At 38.9% G+C, this 24,012-nt stretch overlaps 1 protein-coding gene across 2 annotated transcripts in view; it reads left to right on the top strand.

The window, feature by feature from the left end:
* EDIL3 (EGF like repeats and discoidin domains 3) overlaps positions 1-24,012 on the top strand; it is a 437,051-nt gene that overhangs the window by 311,260 nt on the left and 101,779 nt on the right. For both annotated transcript variants that reach the window (XM_005288154.5, XM_065599142.1), the window contains 2 exons: positions 19,626-19,781; positions 20,947-21,091. In XM_005288154.5, the coding sequence (XP_005288211.1) occupies positions 19,626-19,781; positions 20,947-21,091 (301 nt within the window). The remainder of the gene's footprint in view (positions 1-19,625; positions 19,782-20,946; positions 21,092-24,012) is intronic.

Below are 24,012 nucleotides of genomic sequence, written 5' to 3'. Positions count from 1 at the left end.
CTTGTAGAACTGGCCCACTTCATTCCACTCAGTGTCAGAGACTAGTCACTGAAAGCAGGCAGCATAGAAGGAGGCTGATCCCTACCCCTGCTGGAGTTTGCATAGAGTCGCCTCTGCCAAGCAGGCATGGTGAGGATTGTCAAATACACCTGAAAACGCCTGCAGTAAGGCATCCCAGTCAAATAGTCATGCTCGCTTGTTCAGGAAGGGACAAGGCCAGTCCATTGCATCTTCTATCAGGAGGCTAATAATGAGTCCTACTTTTGTTTGGTCAGTGATGTAGGACCAGGGGTGGAACAGAAACAGCAGGCAACATTGGTTAATGAAGCCCCTGAATTTTTGGTGGTCCCCATTAAAATGTTCTAGGAGGGGGACTGGGTTTGGGTACACAGCCACAGTGTGTGCCTGTAATGCAGCATTGTTATCCTGTAGCTCGGCTGCCCGCTCTCATAGCATCTGGTTATAAGTAGCATGCTGTGCCATTTGGGCCTGCAGTGCCATGTTTTTATTGTGGAACTGGGTGGATTGCCTGTACAGAGCTTGGTTCTCTGTTGCAAGCTGTGCTCAAGCTACTTGGGCTCAAAGCGTAGGGAGTTCCTCCTCAGAGTGGTCAGTCTGTTCAGGCATTCCAATATCCTCTGAGGCATGCTGGGCAGAAAGTGGCCCTCTGCCTCCACGGTTCCCCAATGTAGGCCTTCACCACAGGTAAGGGTGGCCCAGGCAAACTGTCAGGGTCCTGACAAGGGTTGTCAGAACCAAACCTGAGACTGGGAGTAGTGGTGATGTTTCTAGGCAGGTTGCAGGCCAGGGTCATTACCCAGGGTCAGAGCCTGAGTTAGGTTTCAGGGTCTGCATAAGGAGGTGAAGTCTAAATCAAGCTGAGGTCAAAGCCAGCAGTTCAAGAACAGGAATGGTCATGGCAGCTACAGGAGATTCACACTGTTGCCTGAACACTTTCTGGAACTCCCCTTGGGATTATATAGGGCAGTGAACCAATCAGGAGCCATAAAGATACTGCCTGTCAGGCCCCTTGAGGCAGGACTTCCCATGGTCTGTGTTCACTGCAGATCAGTGGTAGTGGAGTGCAAACTGTGTACAGTTGCCCTGGATTAGCAGCATGGGGATGTCGGCTGCCTGGCAGCTCTGCAGGCCTGTGTTTGAGACCAGCTGGGCCTTACAAACTGAAACATTGTAAGTGCCTTTATAAAAATCACCATGGATGTAGTAAAATGTTCTTTATGGCTACCTATATTAAAAGCTCCCCCAACTGGCTTTATCATGAAGCCTGCCAAAGCCAAGATACCCTTTTATAATCTAATATGTGCAGACCTTCCAGACTAATATTCAAGTATAAATCTTTTATTTTATTGCAAGTAATTATTAGTGAAAGAGAATTCAGTAGGTGTTTTATTTTAAAATAAAATATTTGGTGATACATTTGTTACCCCTCTCAGAAAGTACTGGTTTATATTACTTCCTCCTTTTATTATCTCACCATTTTAAAATATATTTTTTAAATTGATAAACCACATTCCTAGTCCATAGATAATAGTGGTCAAGGAGAGGATTGGCAAGAAGGCCTGCCAAGTAAGGCCCTAATCCTGGAAAGGGATCTACACACACAGATTGTAAGTAAAATTTCAAAAGGCATGTAAATGATTTAGGACCCTAAGTCCCATTGACTTTCAATGAGCCTTAACCTTCTACGTTCCCGAGACACTTTTGACAATAGGACTTAGGCTTCCTTAGCACTTCTGCAAATTCAACTCTGTCACCACCAAGACTATAGGTGTCTTAGGCCCTGATCCTGCAGTGAGCTTTGCACAGCTGACCTTTGCCAGTGCACAAGACTCCATTGAAGACTTTAGGGTCTACACACTGGGAGCCCTACATATAATGGTCCTTGCAAGCAAATCTCTTCACATGATTGGGATTCTACTATGCTACTCAAGATAGTTAAGTACAAAGCAGACTGTGAAGAGTTACAAAGGGTCTTAACAAAACTGGGCAACAAAATGACAGATGAAATTCAATGTTGATAATTGCAAAGTAATGCACATTGGAAAACATAATCCCAACTATGCATATAAAATGATGGGGTCTAAATTAGCTGTTACCACTCAAGAAAGAGATCTTGGAGTCATTGTGGATAGTTCTCTAAAAACATCCACTCAATGTGCAGCGGCAGTCAAAAAAGCCAACAGAATTTTGGGAATCGTTAGGAAAGGGATAGATAATAAGAACGAAAATATCAGAATGCCACTATATAAATCCATGGTACATCCACCTCTTGAATACTGTGTGTATATCTGGTCACCCCATCTCAAAAAAAGATATATTGGAAAAGGTACAGAAAAAGGCACCAAAATAATTAGGGGTATGGAACATTTTCCATATGAGGAGAGATTAATAAAATGGGACTTCTCAGCTTGGAAAAGAGATGAGAAAGGGGGGGGGGTTATGATAGAGGTCTATAAAATCATGACTGGTGTGGAGAAAGTAAATAAGAAAGTGTTATTTACTCCTTCTCATAACACAAGAACTAGGGATCACCAAATGAATTTAATGTGCAGCATGCTTAAAACAAACAAAAGGAATATTTCTGTACACCATGCACAGTCAACCTGGGCAACTCTTTGCCAGGGGATGTTGTGAAAGTCAAAGACTATAACAGGATTCAAAAAAGAACTAGATAAGTTCATGGAGGATAAGTTCATCAATGGCTATTAGCCAGGATGGGCAGGAATGCAAAATCATGCTCTGGAATTTCCCTAGCCTCTGTTTGCCAGAAGCTGGAAATGGGTGACAGGTGATCACTTGATGATTACCTGTTCAGTTCATTCCCTCTGAAGCACCTGGCATTGGCCACTGTCAGAAGACAGGATACTGGGTTAAATGGACCATTGGTCTGACACAGTATGGCATTTCTTATACTGTGCATATTACAAATCACTGAGTAACACAAACATTACTTTAATAAATAATTTTCATCTCCCCTCCATCTCATTTACCCTTGCTTTCAGATATTGTCAAAACTAAAAGCTATTGAGTAGTCCATTCCCATTTATATTGAAAGTACAAATTGTTAAACCTAGTCAAAACCATAGAATCATGGAAATGTAGGGCTGGAAGGGATCTCGAGAAGTCATCAAGTCTAGCCGTCTGCATTGAGGCAGGCCTAAGTAAACCCACACCATCCCTGACAGGTGTTTGGCCAACCTGTTCTTAAAATCCTCCAGTGATAGTGACTCCACAATCTTCCTTGAAAGCCTATTCCAGAGCTTAACTACCCTTATATTTAGATTTTTCTAACATCTAACTTAAATCGACCTTGATGCAGATTAAGCCTATTACTTCTTGTCCTACCTTCAGTGGACACAAAGAATAATAGATCCATGTCCTCTTCATAACAGTCCTTAGCATATTGGAAGACTGTTAAGAAGACCCTCCTCAGTCTTCTTTTCTCAATACTAAACATGCCCAGTTTTGTTACCTTCCCTCATAGGTCAGGTTTTCAAAACCTTTTATCATTTTTGTTGCTCTCCTTCAGTCTCTCTCTAATATGTCCATATCTTTCCTAAAGTGCAACTCCCAGAATCCTCTGGCTGAAGCCTCACCACTACCAAGCAGAGCAGGGCAAATACCTCCTGCGTCTTACATATGACATTTAATTTAATACATCCCAAAATATTAGCATTTTTGCACCTGCATCACATTGCTGACTCATTCAATTTGTGATCCACTATAACCCCCAGATCTGTTTCAGTAGTACTGAGACAGTTATTCCCCATTTGTAGTTGTGCATTTGATTTTTCCTTCCTCAGTATAGTACTTTGCATTTATCTTTATTGAATTTCATCATGTTGATGTCAGACCAATTCTCCAATTTGTCAAGGTTGTTTTGAATTCTAATTCTGTCTTCCAAAGTACTTGTAATTCCATCAATATTGGTGTCAGCTGCAAATTTGAAAAGGATACCCTCCACTCCATTATCCAAGTACTTAATGAAAATATTGAATAGTACTAGTCCCAGGACCCGGGGGTGGAGGGGCATGAGATATACCCTCTCAGTTTGACAGTGAACCATTGATAACTTCTCTTTGAGGAAAGTCCTTCAACCAGTTGTGCACCCACCTTATAATAATTTCATCTAGACCACAGTTCCCTAGTTTGCTGATGAGAATATCATGTGGAACTGTATAAAAAGTCTTACTAAAATCTACTGCTTCCCCCCACCCATCATTTGGACAAATAAACCTATCAAAGAAGGAAACTAGGTTGGTTTGGTATGATTTGTTTTTGACAAATCCATTCTGGCTATTCCTTGTAACCCTGATATCCTCTATGTGGTTACAAATTGACTGTTTAATAATTTGTTCCAATATCTTACCAGGTATTGAAGCAGACTGACTGTTCTATATTTCATGGTCACTTTCACCCAAATTGCTTTCCACCTTCAGATTCGCTACCAGTTCCTCCCTGTTGGTCAGAATGTCTGTCCCCTTAGTTACTTCCTCCACTTTCTGAAAAACAAAGTTGTCCCCAGTACATTTCAAGAACTTTCTGAGCATTTTGTGTTTTGCTGTATTACTTTGTATTACTTTTCTAACAGATGTTTGGGTAGTTAAAGTCCCCCATTACTACCAGGTCTCGTGTTCCGATATTTCTGTTATTTGTTCTAGAAATGCCCCATCCATGTCCTCTTCCTGATTTTATGATCTGTAGTGGATCTCTACCAGGATATCACCTCTATTTTTTTTTTACCCCTTTTATCTATACCCAGAGACTTTCAACTCAGTAAATGTAAATTCTATTATTATTACATGCATTTCTAGGATACCTATCACAGTAGTATCTGCAATCCTAATCTGCAAACACTTACTAATATTTAAGCATGTGAGTAGTCCTAGTGACTCCTTAGAATACACATTGCTTGAGTTATGCCTAAACAGTAAGGTGTACCATACATTTCATAACATTAACGTTTTAAAACTAAACCTAATCATTTGCTTTTGTTTGTTAGTTTGTTTATTTTTCCAAGAAGGGACCAAAACATTAAATGTATTTAAAATACAGACTTTCTAAATCCCACCACTTCCATCCCCATTGGGGGGAGGGAGGAGGTCAGATGGAAAAAGTTTTCACTTTTTACATCAATCATCCAGAACTTCCATAGGGCAAGTATGCACCAGGTGATAAGTATTTGCTAATAAAATGATAAAAAATGAAAATACACAGAGGTCTATAGAACATTCATGCAAACATCTGGTAGGAAGAGCTCTTAAGCAAACTGGCATCTGTCAAACCATCCACTTTGTCAAAGTTCATTTCGTCACTCATGAATACTAGAGTATCAGCTTCCACACACACACAAAAAAAACAAAAAACTTGCCATCCTCATAGATTAAATATTTGATATAATTTAATAGCACACACTTTTTTTGCAGGATATAAAACTTCAGTGGCCAAGTTAATCTTTTCAAATTTAGCCTCACATAGAGTAGCTGTATATTATTTGAGAGCTGGAACCCCAGGGAATCTTGACAAGCGAAGTGTTAAAAACCCTACCTGAGCTCTGCATTTGCTTTCAGCAGTCCAACAGTGAGGCATAATAAAATAGCTGGATTTCCTTGGGGGAATTTGGACAAGTGTAATTGGCAGCAGACATCTGATTACCTGGCAGGTGAGGAATATAAACCAGCAAAGAGGTGAGTTTGAATGCTCCCTAACTTGCTTCCCTGCTTGTCTTTTGAACTGCAGGAAGCATGAAGCATATTTTAAGCTGGTGGAAATGGTCACAGCTCCAGTGATTTCACTGAAGTCAGCAGACCTACAACAATTTCCACCAGCTGAAGATCTGCCCCTGTGTCTTTGTTAGCCTTTAGGCACTTGCCCCTTCAACTTTTCTTTTGGTCTGCGCGAGGGAAGCTGTACTTTTTCTGTTAAAACATGGGGTAAACTGTTCTTCCCCAACAGCAGAGTGAAAAATGTCCTTGTGCTGATATGACTAACTGCTGCATTAAATGGCCTATATCACATGAATAAAACTTCTGGTTATAATTGATTCTTTTTGCACCATAGTCTGTATATGCTGGTTCATTTAACATTGAATGTAAAAAAACGGTGATGTCAGTGCTGAGATTTTAGATGCACAAAAGACAGCCTATTCAAAGTTAGGATTCTCTCAGCAAGAGAAACTTGGGTCTCTTGCGCATACTCTGTGTACTCTATTATTTGTTATAAGCCATCTTCCTTAATATCCTTGCATAGTGTGGTTGAGTTGTTGTAAGAGCAATAATTTTAAATGTCTTTTCTTTTGTGCATCTAAAATCTCAGCATTGACATCACAGTTTTTTACATTCAACTTTGTTAGCATTAAAATAGTTTAAGAATAGTGAAAAGTCATGCACTGAATGAAATAAACAAGTGATATTCCATGAGTGTGTGCCTAAATCAGTAAGAAGATGATGTACCTCTCTTGAATAGTATGCTTTAGTCAAATATTTATAACATTTTGTGTCTTAATTAATTACTTTCAAACTTGGCAAAGCAAATATTGCTCATTAACAGACGTGCTTGTGCCACGGTTGAAATTTTAAAAAGATACTCTCTTTTTACGTTATCCTACATCAAGGAACAAACAAACAAGTGAAATTACATTTAAAAAATTTGTAAATCTTTCTCAAATAATTCAGCTTTTGGTTGGCAACTTAGGCACCAAACCTGTAAATGTATTCACGGTTGCATTCCCCAGGCCATCTCAAAAGTCCCTTTGACTTCTGTGGAACTTCATCTCTTTGGAGGATCAGTACTATGGAACAAAAGCATCTCCTCAACACTATGAGTATGTTTTCACCACTGCAACAATATAATCCACTTATTCTGTGAGTGCTAAAGCAGAAAGTTATCATTACAATCTCACATCCTATGGGGTTTACCCTTGCGTTCTCTATAACATAGATCAAGCAATGAATTTTTAAATTAGAGCCATTGTCTTCCAAATGTTCTGAACAGAAAAAATAAGGTGTATTCTTTTTTTAGGGCATAATCCAGAGCTCAGTGATGTTAATGAAAAGACTTCCTTTGGCTTCAATGAGCTTTGGATTGGGGCCTTTGAGGTTTGGCTTTGCATAAGAGGAAGCTTGAAAATTCTCAGCTCTTTTCCATCCACAGTTTTTTTTGTGGTGAAAACAAGGGTTACAAAGATATTGAACATAACTGTACAGTTTCCTTGCACGCATGTGTGGAACCTGAATGTTGAAACTTGATTTGTATTTCAGTTTTCTTCTGTCATAGAAAAATATCTCTCTTCAGGGTGGTGTTGGGGGGGGGTGAGGGATCAAAGTGTTCCCTCTGATTTTTTTTTTCCTCCGGAGTGTTAGTTTTTTTAAATAATAATAAAAAATCCACAGAAGTAGGCAATGCCACAGGAAGTATAAACACAAGGGAAGACCTAGAGAAAGTTCCAACTCAAGGATAACACCTATGTTAAAGGCCTCAAGGTCAGCCACAGAAAACATAAGATGTACTTGGAGACCCAGAAAAGAGGTTGAATTAGGGTTGCATGTCGTCAAAGGTTAGTTTAAAAAAATCATGAACAATTGGAGTGTTTTTCATAATAAATTGTGGCCTTTTTTTGGCTATCTATGTGTGCTGATCAATTATTTTGAAATTTCAACAGAAAATGATAAAATACTTCAACATATTTTCATGAAAATGTTTTGCTGGTTTTTTAATAGCTTTTCTTATGGTTTCATTTTTCCTTATAACATCTTGCTTTATTTCTCTGTTTTCTTTAATACAATCTTGGGATGGAGAAGGCATGTCAATGACATGATGTCTGTGAGACTTAGGAAGGATCAGAGGAGCAGTAGGTGAGAGCAAGGTACACTGGGATTGGTAAAACATTCTATGGATTGGAACATTGTGGAAGACTGCAGTAGGAGAAGAAAGCTAAAGATATAGTGAAGAGGGTGAGAGGAAATGCAGCTGGAAAAATACTCTGGGATGTAGACTGAAGCAGAGTTTTTCAAGGTCTTAAAGAAAGAATCAGATATTTAAATGTGATATGGTTGGCAAAGAATGTCGCCTAATACTTGGAAATCTTTAACTCAATAATATTTTTCCAATGTAAACCTGTAAAACAAAAAAAAATGTTTAAAATGAAGTGCATATAGTAGGGAAGGGTTGCAGAGAGGTTTGAGATGCAATTTGAGGAGGTTGGATGAGGAACAAGTCAGCAGTGAGCTCAGAAAGGGAATGGAGCATGAGAGGTTGTGGAAGAGTCAGTGATAGGAAGACTGGGGATGCAATTAAAGGTTGGAGTAGAAGATTACAATCCTTCTCTCACTGACATTTTTGAGAGTGATCTGTTGTTTGCTATGGGTACACAATACAGTAGTATGATTGATAGGATGGGGACTGTATGCAATCTACTTCATTCTGTGCTTCAGCAGCCTTTTGGTGGGTGGGCTGAATTCAAGGTTTGGTTTTAATGTTCAAAGGCCTAACTCACTGGGTCTTCATTGCGCCATTGTGACCCTAATGCCCACAGGCTCTTTTAAGTCACTTGATTGTAATTCACTAATACTTCTTGGTCTGACAATTTATGTATGGGACTGATTTAAAGCACCTTGAAGTCACAGGAAGTATTTCCATTGACTTCAAGGGGCTTTGGATCATTCTGTATTGGTTACCACAGAGCTCAGAGGTTTCATGTACCATGGTGCGTTGGAAGAAAAAGAACAGAATAGAAGTTATTTCTGGTCTCTGTCACATAAGTAATGAATCAAGTATCTGCCCTGGACAGAGTTCCAGGCTATATTTGAGGTTTTATATTGTAACCCTTTATTGTTGTTGTACAGTCCTGTGAAAAGGAGAAGGCTAGGCTATGTTGGAATTAAAAGGAGGCTGTATTTTTTTTATGTGACCCTGAATGTGTAGAAACAGCCTGCCTTTTAACCTCTGAGGACTATGGATTTAACCTATTTAACATGTGGAAATAAAAACTAATCTAAACTAATCTATTTTCTCTGATTGATTTTGTTCAGGCATTCTTTAACTGACATTTTAAGTCACTTATTTTGTGAGGGGCTAGCATGCCAATGGTGGAGTTATTTCATTGAGAATTTACAAGTTTGAAATATCTGGAGGGATTATTTTTTACTAATAATAAAGTAATTAATATTTAGCATCTTTTAGCTAAACACAATTGCAGTTAGTTAATAACCATCTAATCAATATTTTGCAAATGAGGTGAAATTTTATAGGACTACAGAATTCTGAACAACATGGGCCTTTTTATTGAGACTACAGTCTAAATATGCCACTAGCTGAATAATTCATATCATCCAGTTAATGGAATTTATAACAACTACTTTGGGATTAAAATAATGTCTTAATAATAAGAAGAAACAAACCAAGCAAGTTTTTAGTCTGTCTAATTATGTAAATGCTCTGAGGCATAAAGTGAAATTTCTCAGCAATAAATAAATGAGGTGAGCATTTTCTGTTGTTCATAGCATATAATATTCTGTTTAATGCTACAAACCCCCAAACGTATGTTTTCTGTATCTATGATTTTTAACATGTACTTTGATCTATGCACAGAGGGTCAAATTCATGTGAGTAGTACCATTGACGTCAATGAGATAATTCATGGCCATGACACAGGAAAGCACATGCTTAAATTTAAGCACATGAGTACTTCCACTGAAGTCAAGACTGCTCACATGCTTATAGTTCAGCACATGCTTTTGGGAGGTTGGATGGGGAGAAGCTAGTAGTGAGTACAGAAGAGGGCTGGGGCTGATGATTATTTATTTCTATTGCCACCGTGCCTAGGAGACACAGTCATGGCTCAGGACCCCATTGTGGTAGGCACTGTACAGAGAGGCAATAGATTGTTGAAGATGCAATAGCAGAGATGGGGAAAGGCTTTTCTGGGGCCGGGTCTAAGTGAAGGACTTTTGCTCATACAACAAATTGGAATTAACAGAAAATATCAGTGTATTTATCCGAAATCTTATGGAAAATATTGAACAATCCCTATAATAGTGTCTCCATATTTAGTTCATCTGGATCACCCTCTTAGCATTAAAAGATTCTTTTTATATTTATTTTAATATTTCAGTTACATCTCACATTGCCTGTCATATAGGAACTTGGATGTTTGCCATGCTTTCTCATATTATTTGTAGCACAATTGTGTAAAGAAATTTTTTTCCTTTTCCCTACACCTTCACCCCTTTCTCTCTCTCTCTCTTTTTTTCTCTCCCCTACTATGCATGACAATGAAAAATATCAAAAGTTTCCTATTCTCATGTTTCACATTATTCTTTGTGTATTTTCTGTCTTGATATTTAATTGATCCTGAGTCAGCATTTAGGAATGCAGCACTCTCTGTAACACTGTCAATAACATCTTCATAGTAAATCTGTACGTGGTCCACTGGCAATGCTATCACGTATTGGCAATGCAAAAGGCAGTTAAAGTAGTGACTGCCATAAAGCAGCTAACAATGAATATGATGATGCAGAGAGTGGCTGAGCACCTGCAATTTTCCTTGACCTTAGTGTAGCGTTATGGGTGCTCAGATCTCTCAGGAGCAAGCCAAAGGCTCTGAAGTCATTGACAGAGAAGAATCATCGTTCAAACTACATTTTCATTTCTACTACCAGTTTAAAAAATAACTAATGTTTCAGCACAAAGTAATGACTTCTATCATCCAGGCATATGAGTAGCTAAGTTTGCATTTTCTCTAAGTGCTTCATTGTGCTATAGCAATAGGTCTCTTATCATGTGTCTCTTTTGTATATATTGTAAACACTATAACTGTTCTCACTATGTTAAGGCCAAATTATCCTTCTGCCTATAACATCCACAATGGCATCAACATGAACTATGAGACTTAGACCAAAATTATCAAACTTGTGTGCCTCAACTAAAGCACAAAATTTTTGTGCTTCTGATTTTCTGAAGTGCTGACTAACTGCAGCCTCCCTTGACTCCAGTTCTTACTTCACTGGGAACCGCAGGGACTCGGCATTTTGAAAATCAGGCCTCTCTTTGTTAGATTCCTAAACATAGGGCAGGTCCACACTACAATCTAAGTTGATATTACGTACGTTGCTCAGGGGTGTAGAAAAGCCCTCCAAGTGATGCATGTTTCGTGCTGTCCACACTAGTGCTATGTCGGTGGGAGACGCTTTCCTGCCAACATAGCTTCCACTTCTCGCTGAGGTGGAGTAATTATGCCGATGGGAGAGTGCTCTTCCATTGGTGCAGCTGCGCCAATGTAGTGCTGTAGTGTAGACTTACCCACAGATACAAATATTTTAAGGCCACATGGGACCATTATGATCATCTTGTCTGTCTTCAACACTGGCCATTAAATTTAAGTGAATAATTTCCACATCAAGCTCTTAACATCTGTTGAATCCATAATTTCTGTTTGAAGGATTTAGGAGCCTCATTTTGGATACCCAGGTTTGACAGTTGGGGCCCTAGAGCCCAATATTCAAATTTAGCAGCGCAATCTTATGCCACTGAAGTTAGTAGAAGGTTTGCATTGACTTCTGTGGGAACCAGATTAGAGCCTAAATTGGGATACCCAGTTCTGCATGGGGGTGCTCAATTGGCATTTAGACAATTAAAATAGGTATTGGGACACCTAACAGCTTATTTCAGCACCCAAATGTGAGATTTAGGTGCCTACATTTGAAAATTGTATACTTATCAGAATCATGTATCTGCCACAGAAGAAGAATGTTACCCACATTTTTTTTAAATATCAAAAGCTACAGAAATATCATCTGCCACATTTTTGTTCGTTCCACACATGTCCACTCCAGGGGTCAGACTGGAGGCACAGAGAAAGTGTTGGCATTCTACTCAGTTCTTTTCACGCTTGCAAAAATGATGAACAGTGAAATAGCTGATTGTGATGACATTTAAATTGCTGCTGTTAGGCTTCAGCATTAGTCACCCTTCCATCAACATACAAAGCTCAAGTAAATTGGCTTTGCACAAAAGGTCGAAATGGAGTTGGGGAAAAAGGAACCCTTTCCCAGGGCTTAGTCAGGAATGACTGTGTAAGCTCTCAGCCTGTGAGTCATAGCAGCAAGTGAACATCTCATCTACACTGGCACTGCATTACCAAGTGTAGACAAGCCATAAGCATTTTAACCACTGTGTCATTTAATTCTATTCAAACCAGTTATAGATGCCACTTATTTAAAACACAGGCCACTGGTGGTATACACTAATGCTCCCAGTATTGCTAGTACCAGTGGGGCAGCTCAAATGGTAGTGCAGTGGGAAACTTCAACAAAAAGGCAAGTGCAGATAAGGCCTGTGGACCTCCTACCACACAGATGCAGTGGTGCTGAGCCCTGCTGTGCAGCCTTTCCCTCCCAGCACAGTGGGTCCACAGATGTCGTGTTTGTGACCTCTTGGGTTGGAAGAGAGGAAATGGCAGTCATTCTGCCCTTAGAGTGGTTGCTTCACTTCCATGCTGGTATGTTTCCAGTTCCAGCTCAGAGTGATGTCTTCATTAGAGCTGGTGATGAAAAATGACATTTTATTTCAAATGGATGGTTTTAAATGCATTAATTTCAACAAATATTTTTGCAGAAAAATATTTTCTAAAGAAAAAATTTTTCATAAATTTTTGACTGAATTTTATTTTATTGGATATTTCCATTTTTATACCATGACTACTGTATTATTTTTGACTGTGTCAAACGTTTTTTTATTACAATACAAACTGGATACCTTTTGAACGAACTAGCGAATAAGACAAGTCTTTCAATCTGCTTTAAGTAGCAGCTTCCTTAATGATTTTAAAAATAAAATAAACTATTTCAATGATTGTATTATGCCATATCATGTTCTGTCAGTAGTAGTAGTAGTGCATATTACTTTATGGGAAATTAAAATATTTGGCTGTGTTCCCATTCAGAATAAATACAAATTCTAAAATACCGAAACTCTTCCATGAAACAGATATTCAGTTTTGACCAACTGTAGTCTTCACAACCATCCAGGATGGAAATTAGAGGTGGTAACAAAAAAAATCTTTGTAAAAATGTCCCCGTTTTCACCAGAAAATGGTTGTGAACATTTTCCATCTGCCTTTACCAGAAAGTTGATTTTTTTAATATATTTTATATTTAAAGAAAAATTAAAACTTCAGTCTTTGGGAAACTGATAAGGCCACGAGAGAAGGGCTGCTTTGGTGAATCTCCCCATTCTGATAATATTCAATCCTCACTCAAACCCTGTTTTTTGCATAAAGGATAACTAAGATTAGTAGAAAATACACTCAGCACTGGAATAGATGAAGAGTCAAGTGAACATCATTGTTTTCAAGTGCAGGTTTTCTGCATGTTGAGTTTGACAGTATTTGATCCTGGGCTGCAGAAGCATATGAACTTTAAACTGATCCCATTAGACGTTTCCCCTGTTTGAGCTGCGTGGAACAAGCCCACAGTTCACCATCTCAGAGCCTAGCAGAGATAATTTGACCAGCCAAAGAGGCATAAAACAAGATAAAAGATGATTGAAAAAAGCATTCTGTTATTCAGAATCTTGAGTTGTGTGTCAAAGGAGGGAGGAAAAACCATTCAAATTTTCCTCCATTTATGTTGTACATAGAAAGATTTTTAGACACTGAATAATACCTGGAGAAAATGGATTCCATGCTTGGGATTCTGTATGAATATTGAACTCCTTACATTTTACATGTCTACTGATAGTTGTAACAAATTATTCAGCAGGCTAACAAGTCTCCTGTGTATCCCAAATTCCAAGGCCAAAATTGTAAGTCAGATCTTTAATGGTGTTCCTAGCAGCTAAATCCACCTTAAGTACTACTTTGCTGAATGAGCCAATAGCCTCTTATTTTAAAGTTAACAAAAATTAGGGAATTTAAGATCTATAAAGAAATCTGACATCTATAGCTTTGGAACCTAAGACATGAGATACCACTGAAATATGTATATGTATACATGACTCTGTGAGGGGAGCACTTTCAGCTGCCACAACAGACAGGAAAATCTTGAAATGGCAAGCAAGGGCTACAAAAATAATTGATTTTCTCCACATGGAAGGTAATTATCTCTGTTTATTTCCCTTTCTAGACATTCTCTGCCTTAATGAATTACATCACTAAAGTATTAACAGAATATTATTCTTGAGGCCCTGATCTGGAACCCAAGTACGTACATACATACGTACGTACACACACACACGTACTCACACTTGTGAGAGAAGTTATACACATGCCTTGCATGGAGCCTAAATTTGTTTTAAAACATTGTCCCAGTTATATCCTCCATTGTCTGTAAAACTTTATAAATATTTTCTTTCAGATGTTGCCATTTTCAGGCAAACACTCTTTTTTGAAGAGAGCTCAGATTAATGAGGCTGCTTTTGTTTGACATCTTCAACATAGATACTTCAATGTTTTACTCCCAAACGGTTTTGTTTATGCACCAACATAATCAAAGATATTAGTGCACCTGTGCAAATAGCATGATTATTAATTACTGCTTTAGAATCAGCACAAAGAACAGAAAACATGACACCTGGGGTGGTTTTATATAATAGGCCCTGATCCTGCGATATGCAGACCCATGGGGACCAGGGTGCCTGTAGCTAAAAGGGTCAAAGGGATGAAAAAAATTCAAGGTTGAGTGGGATTTTCAAAAGTGTCTAGGGGAATTAATTACCCCAGCTCCCAAGAGCCACAGCCTTGATATAAGGATGATTTGATTCAGCATTCTAGTGGGAGCTTGACTCAGACACAATGGGCCAGATTCTCCTTGCTTTCTCCACTTATTTCACACTTACTCTACTGTGAATCGGGATTAACTTAACTGAAGACAATAAAGTTACACCAGTGTGAAGCTGGTGTAAATGAATGTAGATTCAGTCCTGATGCCTCCAGGAGAGTAGACCAGACCCAAACCTGCTTCACCCTTGGACAACTGTTTGCCCAGTGCCAGGTCATACCTACTGGCCAGTACACAGAAAGGCAGGTGCACTGCCCTCACCCCACTGCATCCCCCAGCTCTAGGAGCTTCTGATTGTTTATCTTGTTGTGATAAAAGGTCTCGAATTAGGTTTATAGCCCATAAACTCAGTAGACTGCCCAGGAATTATTTTATAAGGGCTAGTTTGTGCAACTCTTACATTTTTGCACACTTACTTACACAAGTAACCCTACTTTTTAAATAGATACTTTTCAAATTTAAATACTTTTCAAATTCACAAAGTTCCTTTTCTTTGAGATCTGTGGAGTGTTACTTGTGTGAGTAAGTGCTCACCAGTATGAATAAGGATTGCATGACCTAGTCGCAAATGAGCTTCTCTACTAATACTGTATTGACTAGTCATTTAGCGGTAGATTCTGATACTAGTGTTGAACAGTACCTTATTCAACAAGTCTTGTCAACTGCTGTCTGGCATGAGTAAGGATGGCAGAATTTGACCCATAATTTTTGAGTAACAAAGGAATTATTTTTATATGCCATATTATTAATAGAATTGGGGCCCTTTTTTTTTATATTGGGCCAATCCTGCAGCTCTATTCATGTGAATAATCCTATTGGGCTACCTAGATGAATAAAGAATATGGAACTGATCCCTTTCCCTGCTCTTAGTAATCTTCAGTGGCAAAGATCAAAATTTCCATAAAGGGTGTTCTTCTTCCAGCATCTAATCTTTAATAGTGTGAGTTTCTTTCATCAGGGTATTATTGACTTTCTCCATCCTTGTTATGTCTAGATAGATATAATAGTTTTTATGCTTCATTTTCTTTATGCCAATAAACTCCTGTCTTTTTAAAATGATGTGTCAAATTGTTGTTCTTATCTTAATGCCTTTCATCTCCTTGTTTATTTTAACTCACAAATAGCTATATCATTAAAATGTATGACATTATTTCCTAGGTCCTTGCTTTTTCTGTATCCCTAAAGCCTAAGGTCTAACAATTAACTTGAGTTGTTTTTCTTCGCAATTACCACAGAGGACTGAGTTTTTTAAAAGATTGTATTGCTAAAAGTGCTAATTCACATTCCATACTGGGAACTTTATTTCCTACTAAAATACACTTAGTAAGAAAGCTTTCACCTCCTGCTTTTAGTTATAGTTACTGCACAGTTGTCATATTTTGTATTTTGCTAGGCTCTGGCTTGGCAAACGTAAAGGTCATAATAGAACACAGACACTATGGACCAGTTTCTCTTCTGCTGTAATTCTTTTGACTTCATGGAGTTATACCTGTCAAATTTAGCCCCTGAGATTTTTATACACATGAAAGTTCTGGGAATTTCAGGGTACTTTTTTCCCTTCCTGTGGGTTTTCTCAGAAGTACTGAAGAAACATAGAGACCTAAATCAAGCATATTGTATAGCATCCGATTTCTTATTTTTAAATCTGATTGCAAAACTGCATGAAGCTCAGCAGTGTTGAAAGCCAATGCTCAGTGGTTCAGAGCAGAAATAGAGACCCAGAAAGCTTAAAAAAAAAAGTTTGTTAAAACTTAGGGCTAAATAAAAAGGGGCATAGTTTTTACCTAAAAATACATGGATATGGAGGTGGGTGTATGGGTGTAGAGCACAGAAAACTTATTTTCTTAAAGTATCAAGGTCACAGGTCAAACAGAACTCAAATTCCATAAGTAAAATAAAGTAACTATTTTAATTAAGCAATGGTATGGCTAAAGTTTTCATGTGTAGTCATTTGGCAGGAGCACCCTTTAATTTCATGTTTTTATAAAAAACAAACAAAAAATCGAAACACCGTCTCCAAGAGTGTTCAACTCTTCCAAACGTGTGGGGAGAGGGGGCTCACAGAAGTTTAGTGTCAAAGGGTTAGAATCATAGGGGTAGAAGGGACCGCAAGGGTCATTTAGTCTAACCACCTGCCAAGATTCAGGATTTGCTGTGGCTAAACCATCCAAGACAGAGGCTATCCAGCCTACTTTTGAAAACATCCAGTGAAGATGTTTCCACAGTCTCCCGAGGCGTCTGTTCCATTGTCCTATTGTTCTACAGTTAGGAAGTTTTTCCTGAGATTTAATTTAAATCTCCTATGCTGTAGTTTGAACCCATTGCCCCTTGTCCTGCCCTTTGTAGCAAAAGAGAACAACTTTTCTCCATTTTCTTTTATGGAAAACTTTCAAGTATCTGAAGACTGCTATCATATCTCCCCTTAATCTCCTCTTTTCCAAACTGAACAGACCCAGTTTGTTCAGCCTTTGCTCATATGGCTTGCATTCCATCTGTTTGATCATCTTTGTCACTTTCCTTTGGATCCTTTCCAGTTTCTTTACATCCTGTCTATACATTGGTGACCAATATTGGACACTGTACTCCAGCTGAGGCCTAACTAGTATCAAGTCAAGCAGAACTATCACCTTCAGAGACTTCCATGCTATACCTCTGTTGCATTTACTTTTTTGCAACAGCATCACGTTGCTGACTCATGTTGAGATTGTGATCCACCACAACTCCCAGATCCTTCTCAGCTGTGCTGCTGCCAAACCATTTACCCCCCATTCTGTATTTATGCAATTGTTTTTTCTTCCTTAAGTGTAGCACCTTACATTTGTCTTTGTTGAATTTAATTTTGTTGTCTATAGTCTGGACTCTCTGAATTTTATCTCTGTCCTCCAAAGTGTTGGCAACCCTCCCCACAACTTTGTGACATCTGAAAACTTGATCAGTATGCTCTTATACTTACATTCAGATCATTAATAAAGATGTTAAACAACACCAAACCCAGAATAGATCCCAGTGGAACCCCACTGGAAACCTCCCTTCAATCTAACCTCTTTCCATTAATAATTACTCTTTGTTTGCTGTTGCAGTCATGGATGCTGTTAGTAGCCATTGTTTCTCCAGCATTAGGGAGATGGGTTTCAAAAAGCTTTAGTTAGTTATATTAACATTTATTGTATAAATCATTGGAGGGCAGACTTGTACAAAAAAGCCATATTAGAATTAGAAAAAAATCATCTGTATAAATGTGTGTGAACTGTTAGTGCAGTTGAAAAATGGTTACCATTTGAATAACAGTGTCAATGGAGCTGGGAAGCAAGTTAGCTATAATTGTGTGTTCTTTAACTTAACTATCACTTGTCAGACTTGGGGGCGGGTGGCACTGTTTGGTTTGATTGTTTTTTGTAAATATTACAGGGTTACGTGACATACTATTTTTGTTTGTGCATGTTTAAGATTTTCCACATACAGAATGAAAAGTATATTAAATCACCCTTATTAGGCAACCTCTTATAATAAGACACCATGCTAAAATATACTCCAATGTACTGAGCATAAATCCATTTTGCCTTAATTGGGAGACGCCTCTCAATTAGTATAATTGTCAGTCCCTGGAGTGGACCACTTCAACAGATTTTGCTGTTTTATTAATTGTTTTTTTTTTCAGAAGGATGGGGGAAAAGAACTATGAATTGCTCTACTTAAAATTTGATTGTAAATATATTGGGCCTGATTCTCCTCTTACATCAGTTTTACGCTGGTGTAATTCCATTGACTTTAGTAGAGTTACTCCATATTTATGACTGTATGTTTGAAGACAAACAGGCCCCTGAGCTGTAACTTTTGGGGGTCTGCTTTACCTGTCACTTATAAGGATGTAAATCAAGTATAAGTACATTGAAGGCAGGGGAATTATGCTGGTGCATGAGAAGGGAATCCCACTGACTGTATGCGTGTGTATAATAGATATAAAATCCTTCCAAGGGAAAGTTGAATAAATGTTTATCAATTAGTAATGGGGGGAAATGAACCTTGCAGTCTCTCAAAGGAGAGAAGCATTGGAAAGACTGGAAATTCCAAGTGAGGATTACACTGAGAGAGAAAGAGCTTATTGATGAAAAATAGCCTTTTTTTCCACTTGCAGATAATGTGTGTTCAAAATTTTCCAGTTTCAGAAGTCTTAAATGCATTGAATCTGTTTAATTTCTGTGGCTTGTCTTCAAAGCTGAGGAAATCTGGAGCACTTTGGTGTGAGTGCATGCAGTTATTTTGTTGTTGTTGTTAATTTGTTTGTGTTATTGTAGTGCCCAGGAGCCCCAGTCATGGACCAGGACCCCATTGTGCTAGAACAAACACAAACTAGAAAGACCAGCCCTGCTTCAGAGAGCTTACAATCAAACCCATTAAAAAAAAACTGTTTTGAAAGGTCAAAACACAGATTTTTTTTCTTTTGGAACACCCGTATGTTGGAAATCCCTATTCTGTTTTGCCTCAGACTTTCCAGGAAAATTTTACTCTGGCAGAGGACCATGCAATGAAGATTCTTGTGATATTAGAGTGGGGGGGGTCAAAATCAGCCTTCTAATGGAATGGAAGATTAAATCTTAGCTGTGGACACAATGCAACACATATACAAATAACACAGTATGTAGCTTTGGGGGCAAAAGTGTTTTTTTTTTTTTCATATTTATGATCAAATGAAATGTAGAGACAATCAAGCAAAATGCTACAGAATGAAGCACTGGTTTCTTTTTTGTTTGAGTCAGAACAACAATTTAGTGTCATAATAGCAACTGTGTCCCTCTGATGGTTACCAATGATATTGAATTGTTATTGCAGATAAACCTGCAAAGGAAGATGAGAGTCACTGGAGTTATAACCCAAGGTGCCAAGAGGATTGGAAGCCCAGAATATATCAAATCTTACAAAATTGCATATAGTAATGATGGGAAGTCCTGGGTGACATACAAAGTAAAAGGCACCAATGAAGATATGGTAAGACTGAGTCACCTGTGTGTGTGAATGAAAATCCCAAGGTATATCTGACTTCTGAAATCAAAAGGTATCTCCAGAAGACGAGTCTAATTGTCTAACAGAAAAAGCACTTTTATGTGTGATGCCTTATTTTTTCTGGAAAACATAGCAATACATTTCCACTTTATGTCTGCTAAGGCTTTCTTACTCTTTAATTGATGGTTCTATAAACACTGTGTGCCCCAGCTAGAATAATCCTGTTTATTACACTTAACTGATTTTCATTTTAATTAGTTTACCAGTAATTACTCATGACTCTGTTTTCAATTTAGTTTTAGTACATTGGCAGATTAATGTTAACCCTTGATACCCTAGAACCCATTCATCAATGCTAATGTCCGCATTGCAAAAATGGTGTCCTCCTGTAAAAAAACAAACAAACAAAAAATATTTACAATATAGTTAGAATTTATTTGTATACAAAGAAGCACAGAATGCTTTACTAGAAGTAAGGCACTTCACAGAGTTGGACACAGTGTCTGTCATGTAGGCAGAGGGAATGCTGTGTTGAAAAGACTGTAAAGAGGCGAGAAAGCGAAGTGTAAGAATATCTAATTACAATGAAGCGAGAATAGAGAAATCCTTTAAGGGCCTGATTTGAATCCCATTGCAGTCAATGGAATCTCTCCAGCTGACTTCAGTGGAAGTTGGATCAGTTCTTAAATAAGGGAGGGGAAAGTAAGTGTGGATCAGTGTTTATAATTGCAGACTAAAATGAACAGGGACATTTTAATACACAAGTTGAAGGGAAGATGTGATTTTACTATATTAATAGCTGGAGCATGAGAGAGAGAGAGATCCCAATTCAGCAAGATTCTTAAACACATTCCTTACCTTAAGCACGAGCACAACTCATCAAGTAGTTCTACTAAAGGCAACAAATAGAAATACCCACATGCTTCAAGTTATGCTCAAATACCCTGCTGAATCCGGCCAGATTGGGGAGCATAGGTGAAGGAGAAGCCTCTAAATGTGGAAAGTCATGACAAACAGGATATGAAGACTAGAAAAGGAAGTGGATATATAGAAGTCCATGAAGATAAAGTAAGGATCCAGTTGTGATCCTTGTACTATTTGAAATGTGTGGTGATATTTTTTATTTTTTATTTTATTGTTGTTGTCACAGGTGTTCCATGGAAATGTGGACAACAACACTCCGTATGCCAATTCTTTCACACCTCCAATAAAATCACAGTACATCCGACTATATCCTCAGGTTTGCAGAAGACACTGTACTTTGAGGATGGAACTTCTTGGCTGTGAATTATCAGGTCAGTTTTCCAACAACACACCATTGTCATAGCATAAAACCGCTTTGTTCCTATGGTTTAGAATATTTATTCCTGGTATAATTCCATTGACATCTGTGGTGTTACAGCATGGTTGAATTTGATATTCTTTGTATTTAGAATAGGGTATATATTTTTGTACATATTGATATCAAATTATTTTTTGCTTGAAATGGGTACAGAAGGCTGGGGTATTTAATGCCTATTTTGCTTCAGTCATCACTAAAAAGGTAAGTAGTGACCAAATGCTTAACAAAACTAAAAATAAACACAGGAATGGAATGCAAGTCAAGATAGGGAATGATCAGGTAAAAGAATATTTAAATATGTTAGATGTATTCAAGTCAGCAGGGTCTGATGAAATTAACCTTAGGGTACTTAAGGAACTACCTGAAACAATCTCTGAACTGTTAGCTATTATGTTTGAGAACTTGTGGAGGAAAGGTGAGATCCCAGAGGACTGGAGAAGGAAAAATATAGCACCTATGAACAAAAAGGACCCAGGGAATCATAGACCAGTCAGTCTAGCTTTGATACCTGGAACAAATTATTAAACAATCAGTTTGTAAGCACCTAGAGGATAATAGGGTTATAAGGAATAGTCAACACTGATTTGTGAACAACAAGTAATGCCAAACCAAACTAAATTCCTTCTTTGACAGGATTACTGCCCTAGTAGATGGGGGGGAGCAGTTGACATGATGTATCTTGATTTTACTAAGTCTTCTGACATAGTCCCACATGACATTCTCATAAGCATACTAGGGAAATGTGATGTAGATGAAATGACTATAAGGTAACTGCAAAACTGACAGAAAGACTGTGCTCACAGTGTAGTTATCAATGTTCACTTTCAAACTTGGGGGACATATCTAGTGGGATCCTGCAGGGGTCTGTCCTGGGTCCAGTACTATTCAACATTTTCATTAATTACTTGGATAATGGAGTAGAGACCTATAGAATTGGTGGATAACACCAGGCTGGGAGGAGTTGCTAGCACTCCGGAGGAGAGGATTAGAATTCAAAATTACCTTGACAAATTGGAATGACATCAACAAGATGAAATTGAATAAAGTCAAGTGCAAAGTATTATACTTGAAGAAAAAAATCAAATGCCCAACTACAAAATGGGGAATAGCTGGCTAGGTAGTAGTACTGCTAAAAAGGAATTGTGGGTTATAATAGATCACATGTGGAATTAGTCAATAATGTGATGCAGTTATGAAAAAGACTAATATCATTTTGAGGTGTAAGACAGACATGGGAGTTAATTATCCCACAGTACTTGTCAGTGGTGTGGCCTCAGTTGGAATATTGTGTCAACTTCTGGGAAACATGAGGATAAGTTGGAGAGCGTCCAGAGGACAGCAATGAAAATGATAAAAGGTTTAAAAAAACCTGATCTATGAAGAAAGGTTAAAACAACTGGACATGTTTAGTCTTGATAAAAAAAGATTGAGGGGGAATATGATAAGGGCTGTTATAAAGAGGATGGTGATCAATTGTTCTCCATGTCCCCTGAAGGTAGGACAAGAAATCTGCAGCAGGGAAGATTTAGATTAGCTATTAAGCAAAACTTCATAATTATGAATATATTTTAGCACTGGAACAGGTTTCTAAGCGAGGTTGTGGAATGCCCATCATTGAAGATTTTTAAGAACAGGTTAGACAAGCACCTGTTAGGGATGATCTAAGTATATTTGGTCCTGCGTGTGTGCAAGGGGCTGGATTAGATGACCAGAGGTCACTTCCAGTGCTTCATTTCTGTGATTCTCTAATTATTTATTTACAGTAGCACCTAGAAGTACCAATCAAAATTGTGCTAGGTACTGTACAAACACATACTGAGGGACAGCCTTTGCTCCCCACCCACAGCTTATATCCTTACTAGACAAGCCAGACAAAGGGTAGGAGGGACGACCAATACAGAAGTCAAGTGACTTCTCCAGGGTTACGTAGCAAGTCAATGGCAGAGCTGGGAACAGGGCCGGCTCCAGGGTTTTGGCCACCCCAAGCAGCCAAAAACAAAAACAAAAAAAAAAACCCGCGATCGCAATCGCGATCTGTGGCGGCAATTCGTCGGGAGGTCCTTTGCTCCAAGCGGGAGTGAGGGACCATCCGCCGAATTGCCGCTGAATAGCTGGACGTGCCGCCCCTCTCCAGAGCGGCCACCCCAAGCACCTGCTTGCTAGGCTGGTGCCTGGAGCCGGCCCTGGCTGGGAACTGGACACAGGTCTCCAAGTCCTGCCTTCCTGTTTAGTGCCCTATCTACTAGACCAGGGGTCGGCAACGTTCGGCACGCAGCTCGCCAGGGTAAGCACCCTGGCGGGCTGGGCCAGTTTTATTTATCTGCTGACACGGCAGGTTTGGCCGATCGCGGCCCCCACTGGCCGCAGTTCGCCGTCCCGGGCCAATGGGGGCGGCGAGAAGCGGCGCGGGCGAGCGATGTGCTGGCCGCAGCTTCTCGCCGCCCCCATTGGCCCGGGACGGCGAACAGCGGCCAGTGGGGGCCGCGATCGGCCAAACCTGCCACGTCAGCAGGTAAATAAAACTGGCCCGGCCCGCCAGGGTGCTTACCCTGGCGAGCCACGTGCCAAATGTTGCCGACCCCTGTACTAGACTATGCTGGACAAGCACTGTATAACAAGCTCGAAATTGCAAGAGTTCAGTAAGCTGCAGCTGAAGAACTTTCAAAGCAAAATAAAATACATTGTGCCTGATTGCTTTTGATGAAGTTTGATTTGATTTAGATTTGCTTTGTGACTTTCCTATAGAAACTGTGATTGTGTCTTGGAGCAAAAGTCAATAAACTAGTGAGCCAATATAAACCCTCTCAAGGTTTGTTTTAGCAAAGGTTATAGCACATAAATGTAACGCTTGACCCCATCCACTCTCTAACATGC

The sequence above is a fragment of the Chrysemys picta genome, chromosome 6, assembly GCF_011386835.1.
Source record: "Chrysemys picta bellii isolate R12L10 chromosome 6, ASM1138683v2, whole genome shotgun sequence".
Lineage (NCBI taxonomy): Eukaryota > Metazoa > Chordata > Testudines > Emydidae > Chrysemys > Chrysemys picta.
This window is presented reverse-complemented; position numbering and strand designations above follow the sequence as displayed.